Genomic DNA, 10,293 nt, shown 5'->3' on the forward strand with positions numbered 1-10,293 from the left:
CCCCCCCCCCCCCCCCCCCCCCTCTCTCTCTTCAATTTCTCTCCCTAGATTTCTGCCTCTTGATCTGTACAATGTATTGATTTTTGTAGCCAAAAGCTTTTTCATTCTTTTCTTTTGAATTGTTTTCAGCTCTTGATCTTTTATGATTTGCACATACTCTGCCTATAATTCATTCATTTTTGGCTTGGAAGTTTTTCGCCTTTTCTTCTTCTTTTGTTTTTGGTTGCCGTCCTGGGTTTCACGGAGAAGGGACTGCAAAAGAATCCGATGATCTTGACGGGTTTAGGGCGACTAGGTCTCCGCAAAATTGTAGGAATTATGTGACAAGTTCTCAGTTTTTGAACCGGAAGATTGTGTTTTCTGACTTTCGAGGGCCGAGCGGTGTGTGAATATTCATTTTTTGGTAATGAAGATGATCTTGATGGTCTTTGTCAATGTGGGTCTGCGAAATTTCAGCTGGATTGAAGGATAAGGGAGGAAGAAGAAAATAAGACGTAAAAGGGAAAAAAATGTCGCCGGTTCCGATGGAAACTACAATGCCTGAAACGGCTTCGTGTTCCGTAGGTTCACGTCGTTTTGGTGATCTTAGAGGGGTCCAATGGCGCGTAGATTTGGATATCCTACCATCTTCTCCTTCTGCCTCCATCGACGAGCTTCGTCGGGTTACCGCCAATTCGCGTAGAAGGTAATGTTGTTAGCTCTTTATGTAGGTTAACTTTTGGCTTAGGTTTTTCGTATTTTTATGTTGTTTATCATGATTGATAAGTTTCATGATTTAGTTGCTGCCTTTGTCCCTATCATTATCTTTTAGATGGTTTTGATAAGTCTCTTTGTTGATTCCGAGCATGATTTTTTCTTATTGATTTGTGGGTTCGATTCTGAGTATAGAGTATTAAACGTTGTACTCTTTGGAAATTCGTCAGAGCCAAACCTTTGTAATTGCTACCGGGAACCTTCTATTGATGTCTAGAGTGGATGATAGGATTGTAATTGACCACTTGGCGGTGATCCATGGAGTTGAAATTTTTTCGTCTTCACTGAGTTTGTCTGAAAGCAGGAGATTAGATCAATTAGCAATTTAGCATTTTGACTAAAACATTGTGCCTTCACCATTTGGCTGTTGCCGCTTGTTCCAGTTATTGAAGGTAATTTTGTAAAAATATAGAACTTGGATTGGTGAATCATCTCTTTCTAAATTCTCAATGATAAGTGGAAGTAATCCAATGTAATATGGCCTTTATTTCGAACTTTAACCATGGTGTAGGGCAGTGTACAGTGTTATGTCAGTTTTGTTTTCATGTCTAGTCAATATATGATCATGATTTTCTACAGGTATGCTGCTTTGAGGAAACAACTTCTAGTTGATCCACATGTGCCAAAAGATGGAGGTAGTTCTCCTGATCTTGTCATGGACAATCCTCTGTCACAAAATCCAGGTGACTTTTCTATTTTCTAGCCTTTTTACATTATATGCATCACAATATGACTATCTACCGTCAGGCTGTAGAAATTCTTTTGTTGCCTGCCCTGAAACATCTCCTCCTTAAATTTTCACACCACCAATCCTGGATCCCGTTCAAGATTCTTAGCTGTGGCTTGCCAGGTCCACTCTTTCTAGGAACCTATTTACAAGCTTGATTTGCAGTTAAAGTCATCTTAATAGCTGTTTTTGTTTTGCAGACAGTATGTGGGGTCGGTTCTTCAGAAATGCTGAACTGGAGAAAATGGTTGATCAAGATTTGACACGTTTATACCCTGAAAGAGGTAGCTATTTCCAGACAAGTGGATGTCAAGGCATGTTACGACGGATTTTATTGCTTTGGTGCCTTAGACACCAAGAATATGGCTACAGACAAGGTAGTTTAAGTCTATTACTTTATATTCAATTTCTTGTGCTGCTTTTCTCTTCAGATATTACTAACACAAGCTTATATGTGTAAGTGTATGTGAAATTGAATCTCATTTTATCTTTTGATGGAATGAGGGGAAGGTCTTGGGCTTTACAGAGCAGAAATGGCTGCCTCTAGTGGGGAACTGTTGGTGGATGTGTGCAGATTGATATCTGAGACTAAACTAAACAAAATCATTGGAAAAATTCTTCTGGGGATGCTTGTATTTATAGTATATATGTGTCAGATCTGTTCTGTGATTTTGCTGCATGATGTACTGTTTTTCTGCTCTGTCGTGGCATAACTGGAAGAACAGAGTTCTGTCCATTTATATCAGATCGAATATTTGATTCTTTGTTTTCTCTGAAGGTTTGATCTAGTCTCAAAGCCTAAGAGCATATATGCAATGACGTCTTTCTCAAAGTTAATAATTAAACAATTTTTCAGGTCTTTCTAGCTATAGTTTTCTTTTCATGTACAGGGATGCACGAACTCTTGGCTCCATTGTTGTATGTTCTTCACGTTGATGTGGAACGTCTCTCAGAAGTGAGGAAGGATTATGAAGACCACTTTGCTGATAAATTTGATGGGTTTTCCTATCATGAAAATGACTTGACCTATAAGTTTGAATTTAAGAAATTCTCAGAATACGTTGGAGATGGGAGTGAATTTGAAGAAACTTCTGTGAAAGCTAGTAGTCTGACTGAACTTGATCCTGTCATACAGACCATTGTCTTACTAAGCGATGCCTATGGAGCAGAAGGTGAACTTGGTATCGTCTTATCAGAGAAATTTATGGAACATGATGCCTACGCAATGTTTGATGCTTTGATGAGTGGGGCTGGTGGTGTCGTTGCCATGGCTGAGTTTTTCTCTCCTTCTCCTTATGGTAGTTCGCATACTGGGTTGACCCCAGTAATTGAAGCTTCTGCAGCAATGTATCATTTGCTTTCTGTTGTTGATTCATCTCTTCATACTCACCTTGTTGAACTAGGAGTTGAACCCCAATATTTTTCACTTCGCTGGCTGAGGGTATTATTTGGACGTGAATTTTCTCTGGAAGACCTTTTGGTGATCTGGGATGAAATTTTTGCCCGTGATAATAAGAAGTTTAATAAAGCCTCTGATAGTGATGCAGAATCCAACTCTGGAGTCCTTGATTCACCTAGGGGAGCATTTATTTCTGCTTTTGCAGTTTCTATGATACTTATGTTGAGGTCTTCATTGCTTGCCACTGAAAATGCGACTGCCTGTCTTCAGAGGTTATTGAGTTTTCCAGATGATATAGATCTTGGGATGTTGGTAGAAAAGGCAAAATCACTCCAAGCTCTGGCAGCAGATGCGAAAAACTCAAATTCCCTGCTTTTGCATCCTGGCTTGTATGAGGGAAGGAAGCTGGTGCTTTCTAGGGTTCACAGCCTTCCTCGTGATTCAACTTCTCCAAGAACTCCTCTGGGTGTGGAACCTGAGAGCTACTGGGAAGAGAAATGGAGAGTGTTGCACAAGGAAGAAGAACACAAGCAAGGTGCTGTCGAAGAACAAGGTTCCAATATCAGAAAGAGATGGTCAGAAAGAGTAAAACTACGCCTGTCTAGAACTGAGTCTGATCCTTCCCCATCAAAGAAAAATCAAAGAACCCAAGTTTCCAAACCATCTTCAAGAAGAAGCTTATTGGAGGACCTGGCACGACAGCTTGGATCAGATGACGATAAAGAAAATACAGGGTGTAACGATGTAGAGCACCGGGATAAAGTTGAGGCTAATGGAAATGATGTTACTGATAAGAAATTCAGCAACATACCAAGCTGTGTTGCGAGCGAAGAAAATTCTCCCAACTTCTCAGATCCATCCAGTCCGGTTCATAGGAATGGTGATCAGGGAAATCAATCAGAAAGTAGTAGTGTTGCATCGAATTCATGCATAGATGAAAATGAAGCTGAGTTGGGTGGGACAAACCCAGAACGCCCCGTTCTTCGCGTTTCTGACATCCCTGATGGTCTCGCTTCTAGATGTACAAATGATGACTCGATGGGAAAATCAGCCTCTGGCATGAAGGAGAGGAGAAGTCTATCCGGTAAATTTAATTGGATACTCAAGTTAGGACGTGATGCCACTGAGGGAACATCTAAGAGACCAGGTGCATCTAAAGGTGCAAAAATTGGTAACGATGAAAGTGGTCAGAACAATGTTCCTGACTCGTCTTCAGCCAACGGGTGTGATAACTCTTCTTGGACCAGCAAGGGAGAGACGGTAGACCAAAATTTGATAGTTAGCTTGAGAAATCTTGGTCACACCATGCTTGAGAACATTCAGGTATTAGACTGAATCCCAATGCAGTTATAACTAGTTAGTTAATAATCGCAAAGAAATTTGATTGACCATCACTAAAGAACCACCATGGCATTCTGTTAACTGTTATCATTTCACTAGACCAATTATTCTCTCTTTGAACCAGGAGCTGCTAGGTTTTCGTTCTTCCTGTAGTTGCATGAAAATAAAGTTAATCATGCTATCTGCACGAACCGAATGGATTATACTACGATTTGGTCTTGGTTTATAAAAAATATTCCATTGCTATAAAATGTGGTAAACAGTGTTAATCCCACCTTGTCATGTAAACCACAATACCTCAGAATTCTCAGTCCTTTAGTTTCAGACTTAAACTTGGGATTCAGACATCTTTAACCTGTTCACCCTGGCCTGGCAGGTGCTGGAGTCTGCATTCGAGCAGGATCGGGGTCAAATGGGGCCACAGGAGGAGAATGGTCTCGTTGGCAAAGGGCAAGTTACAGCCATGTCCGCGCTCAAAGAGCTTAGGAAAATCAGTAATCTTCTATCTGAGATGTGATGTATTTATATGCAGAAGCATTTGTAATTATTATTATGTCTCTATATCGAGTAGCAGACTATATGATCACCGGCTTCATGTATTCTTTTGTCCAAAACCAGATTTTTGGAATGTATCACAGACGTCCCTGTATATACAGATTCACTCAAATAAGAAAACCCCACTGCCGACAATCATTACAAGATTTTTCCTACATGCACCCTGGTTATCTTTCGCAATGTCAACATTATCAGAAGCTGCTGCAATTAACTGAAGATTGTACCAGCCTCCTGAACACATATACACGCTTGAGCAACTAGTTCCTGTAGAGTGCTTTAAAAGCAAGGTCTGGTTTTGACAAAATTTTGAACATCAATCTCCGGGCTAACATTACAGTCTTTTAAATCTGGGGGGCCACTACTTGCCATAATTTATATTGGTTAATAACTGAACCCAGGCAACCTAAGATCAATGAACACTTTTTCTGCGTAAATCCTTTCTATCATTGGAAATTTAATACATAATAATACAAGCTATTCCTACGGATGATTGCAGTTAACCCTAAGGAAAATAGCATAATTACACTCTACTCTCTCGAACTTTGAAAATGACATCTAAACATCCGAAGATGATCTCTTTACAATTGAACCGCTGGAATTAAGACTTAGGGCAAAAATATTGATATCAGAAAATAAAACTTAATGAACTTCCAATTCTCTCCAAGAAATGAAAGAAGCCTTTATCTCAGAATTTAACTCGAAAGTAGTTCCTTTTTTTTTCTTTTGGGGTGCGAAGCAATGTCGAAACAACAACAGGCATTAGCTCTCTTTGGAAAGGAGGTAAACCATCCCTGACGCACATTCCGTACAACTACCTTTCTATGATTTCATTCTATTCACTAACCCTGCACTTGGCATTCCCCTCCTCACTGTTAAGGAAATGACTTCAGGCATGGCCAGCTTCCATGGAGTGACCAGCGGTGTACAAGGCAGCAAATGAAGTGGCAGTTTAAATAAAATTTCTAACCTTAGTTGTGCGCGGACCAGGCTGCAAACATGCACGACAATTCATAAAGCAATAGCTGCAATTTTTAATCAAAGTAAAAAGCTAGGCTTCACAACGTAAATTTTGCCAAACTACCAGCCAACTTTTCTTATCTACTGTTGCCAAAACAGCAGTAGTTAAATGTAATACCACTTGTGTCAAAAACTTAGAATACAAAATCCTGTGCACTAAGATCGATATCATAAAAATGTGTAAAATCATATCCATGCAATTTTTCTAGGGAAGTTACTAATCTTCCAAGCATCCGTGTCCTGCCTCTGCCCTGTCAGATTCAGTTGCCAAGATGGTTTAACTTTTATTTACAGTCTAATCTATGTTGTGAAAGCCTGGGAGAAGAGAAGTAATGAAACCGAAGACGATCATTTGGATCTCCTTTACAATTCCCCACCAGCGGTTGCCAACCTCGACCTGCCCAGGTTCGCCTGCTGCATGCTCATTCTCAATAGCCCTATTTCCATCGTTGACTTGCTGATTCTCATTCTCACCTATTGGTTGCCCCTCTGCCCAACCAAAGATTGCATTGTAAAGAAGCACAATTGTAAAGCAATTCCATAAGATGACATTCAAATAAATAAATATAGCAAGGGACGTTAAAAATAGGCCTACAAGCAAGCATGTGATGTGTCTACTACTTTCCACATTCGGTCCAAACTCCAAAACTGCTGTTATAATAACTGATCATATTCAAATACCATATAAAGGCACACTGCTTGCTGAGGTAGCTGTTGAGTGATGTTACTAACTAAAGAATTGCTAAAACAGGAAACCAAAATCCAATTTAATCAAACTGACAGCAATTTTTCCATTGGGAATAAAAGCTAGATAACAAAAGTATATTTTGAATAGATAATATCGTGGATTTGGCCATCAAATATAAATTCCTACTACATCCTGGTATCTCTTTGTTGTTCCAATTCCTTTCCGGAGGGAACAGCTGTTGCACATACGGAAAGAAGCGACAGACTTTGAGATCAAATCATTTCACTTAGATTCCAACCAAATCAGCCAGCTGGCTGCCTTAAAACTTTGAAAAGAAGAGTCCTGTGGGAAAAAAATTACTATACAAAAGGCTAAAAGAGACACACATGGACAACAAAATTGGCCATTTGAAGTAGCAAGTCTTGAAAACAAGTCGAACAGCATACACAAAAGAGTGTGAATTTGTGGTCCTTTATGTATTTTCAACACTCCTTGTTTAAGCAACTGAAGCATTACCAAGGCTTTTGACAGAAGTAGCAAACCTCCATCCAGGTATCATTATGTCAGTTATAATGAGAACTGGAGAGTTTACCTGCTAAACCACCATTTTCATTTCCTTGTCCCCCAGCAACAGGTAAATTGTCCGCCCTAACAGGAGGCCTCGGTGGTTGAGGTGGCGCAGCTGCCCTTCGCATTCCTTGTGAAAGCCATCGAATCACGGGTGCAAGAGCTCCAGTTTGGTATCTGCATCAGCTAATAGGAGTAAGTAAAGCAGCAAATTTCAATATAGACAGGCAAGCGGGCATAGAGCAAACAGGAGCATCTGAACAATGCAAATTTCAAGATAAGGGCATAAAGAAAAGGAGCATATGAAGTAATTTTGTTCTCAAACTTGCCAGAGGGTAACTGGCAAAGACTATAAATTACTTACAGGTAAACAAGTGAAGCAAAAAACACAAGCAGAGTAAGCCTCTGTCTAGATCCGTCTTGGTTAAACAAGAAAATAACCGCTGCCAGCTTCAAGATAAGCAGTAAATCAAGCTGTATGGCAATCTGAAACCTCCGAACAACAACTTGTCTCTGAGGTCCAGCTTCAGGTTGCTGTTGTGGTTGCTCCCCTGGTTGTCCATGCTCACCTCCGACCCCTCTGACCTGTGCAGAGCTATGCTCGCTGATGACAGCACAAGGATACAATGCAAAAAGAGATGAAATGAGTGAGCCACTCTATATAACTTAATGCCCATTATATGATGGATAGTTATGTTTAGTCAACAACATCCAACAACTGGATGTATATTTGGAGCTCAAATGGAAAAAAACACAAAAGAAAAAAGAGCATAGGAAAGAAATTCGCTAGAACAGCATCCATCTTATCAGTGCTTATCCAGTTAAACTAGCTAACTGTGCTTAGTCTTACACAAACACAAGAGATGCAATTAGACATAGATACAACAAAAAAATAGCAAATATTGACTGTTTAAGAGTAGTATCATTGTACCATCACAAAGCACGACCCTTTTTCCTCGTACTTTTTCCAAAATGCAAAAGTACATTTCACAAGTGATGCACAGCAAATAAGAAAATAATGAGCTTCAGGTCGGATGGTCTAGTTATGGAATTGCTGTCACCAGTAAAAGAGGCAACAAATGACCTTACTCAGGTACAAGATAAATGATAATTAAATTACTAAAATAAGGCACATTATTGATTCCTACGGTCATGTTAAAATGCAGGAACACTTACGTAGGTATGTTGTAGGTAAAAGGGATAAGAGTATTGGGAGGTAACCCAGCGATAGGTTGCATATACGGAAGAACTGGAACAGCATATAGGCCGGGCCCACGATTGATCTGTTCTTGGTCCTGGTGTGGAGGGAACAACCCAGGAACAAGAGCTGGGTACATGATTGGGAATGTCGGGATATTTCCATTTGCTGATTTCAAGCTGGCAAATGTGGGAGCCTGTAATAGAATTGCACAGCATAGACCAGAATTCAGATATAAGGAAAATGTCTGCGTAATGTTTTTTTTCACTGGAAAAGATGATAATAGTTTTAAAGCATTCATGCACACTTTCTATGGTCGCAAAACATGATTATGGTTGTTTCTTTTACTGATGAGGATATCGACAACCTCGCAAGGACCATCAGTGAAAAAGTTAAAAGTCCACTTTAAAAAATCAACATGTTTATTGAACAGTTGAACACATTGTATAAGTTCATACAGACAAGAAGGGGAAAAGTGGTGTTTTACATGATCCGAACATTCATTTAGTCTGGGCATTCGCAGCTGGCAGTATAATTTGTTGATTACTTCAATTGTTTATTGGGATACTGGTATTATTTTAATTGGTAAAAGAATTCTGCATGGTCGGATTCCTTCAATTTGTTGATTCACAAGTTCTTTGTCCGGCTGGTAGGAAGTTTCATAAACAGCATGATCTAAACCTTCTGACCAATTGGTGGAGCTCAAGCTATCAAAAACAGGAACTATGTCGATTGAATATACCACCTCTATTGGAGGTAAAGAATAATTATTCTGATCCCTAAATGCGGCTGTATAACATCATTCAACATCTGAAAAATCATGGTAACATTTATTGCTTTTTCAGTAAAAGTCCGTTTGAGAAGCCATATTCTCAATCCTAAACACTTTAAGATCCGTGCATAAGCTTTTACTGCTGATAATAGTTGAATAAACTCATGAACTGGCATATCCATAAATGTTCATGATTGTTCAACTATTTGACTATTTGAGGTAAAGCCAAGAACACATAAGTTTTACTCGATAGTACAAGCACCTTTCATGCACTAGATGGATATTATCAACATGAGCAACAGTTCACCAACTAAAAACATAATACTTTTACTTTCTCTGTGTAATTTTATCGTGATGAAATAAAAACTGAGGCGTTACTGGCATTTCTGAACACCAAGTCAACGTGAAAAAACACATCTTCAACAATGTCTATCTTTAAGATTTCTCCAACAGAAACACACATACAACCAACTTAAAAGTATGTTCTCCACAGTTTCCCTTTGTATATAACATTTTTCAAGTGAAAGCTGTGAATGCATGTAACTTCTTGTTGTTTTTTCTTTGATTTTGTTTTTTCTTTTTGGGGGCAAGAAGCATACTTAAACCTCCCTGCACAGGTGTTTTCTTCTTTCTCTGCCCATCTGATACATGCATCCTCCATCAACATTTAATATCTAAACCCGTACCGTCAAAACATCAAATCTTCATCCCATATTCAACTTCCCCAAAAGGAAACTTCGATAAGCAAAAACAAATCATAATTCTGATAATACTGAGAGAGAAAAATTCTGAATCATTGAGACCTTCTCATCAAAAGAGTTATTCCCAGCTGAAAACTATTAAATATGACAAAGATAACGTAAATGGATGATAACACATCCCTAAACGACCCACATATATAGGTGAAGATAAGGAAAACATATTACTTAAAATATCACAGTCCCACATAAAAAAAAAAAAAAGATCTTGATAATGATTCCCTTTTCTTTTTATTTTTTGGGATAGCTTAATCTTGATAGTGAATTAACAATCACACCAAAATATACCACAGGAAAAACGAAAAATGAAAAGCCAAATCGGAAGGGCCAAAATACCCACATATTACCAAAACCGACGTCAAAACAACACATTATCCATACATCCTTAAGCTTTGAACACAGAAATAGAGATACAACTAAATCAACTTAGATAATTACGGCGAACAACATAAGCAATGACCTGGGTTTGCTTTTTGGGCGAGTCTTGCGAAGAAGAATGATCGGAAGGTGAGGGTGAA

The 10,293-nt window shown here is 39.0% G+C and overlaps 2 protein-coding genes across 3 annotated transcripts; one reads left to right on the top strand and one right to left on the bottom strand.

Moving 5' to 3' along the window:
- On the top strand, positions 7–4,913 carry LOC105161657 (TBC1 domain family member 5 homolog A). Of its 2 annotated transcripts, none has more exons than XM_011079423.2 (5): positions 7–685; positions 1,333–1,436; positions 1,681–1,857; positions 2,371–4,202; positions 4,597–4,913. In XM_011079423.2, the coding sequence occupies exons 1-5, from the start codon at positions 510–512 to the stop codon at positions 4,735–4,737; spliced, it is 2,430 nt and encodes an 809-aa protein (XP_011077725.1). In that variant the 5' UTR covers positions 7–509; the 3' UTR covers positions 4,738–4,913. The 2 variants fall into 2 exon arrangements, with proteins under 2 accessions (XP_011077725.1, XP_020549324.1); XM_020693665.1 differs by lacking the exon at positions 7–685 and adding an exon at positions 1,501–1,603.
- On the bottom strand, positions 5,817–10,287 carry LOC105161789. Its single transcript, XM_011079603.2, has 5 exons — positions 10,236–10,287; positions 8,224–8,441; positions 7,412–7,651; positions 7,073–7,224; positions 5,817–6,281 (listed from the first exon to the last, which is right to left on the bottom strand). Exons 2-5 carry the CDS (start codon positions 8,382–8,384, stop codon positions 6,088–6,090), a joined length of 747 nt encoding a protein of 248 aa, XP_011077905.2. The 5' UTR covers positions 8,385–8,441; positions 10,236–10,287; the 3' UTR covers positions 5,817–6,087.

Source organism: Sesamum indicum, linkage group LG5 (genome assembly GCF_000512975.1).
Source record: "Sesamum indicum cultivar Zhongzhi No. 13 linkage group LG5, S_indicum_v1.0, whole genome shotgun sequence".
Taxonomy (NCBI): Eukaryota; Viridiplantae; Streptophyta; class Magnoliopsida; order Lamiales; family Pedaliaceae; genus Sesamum; species Sesamum indicum.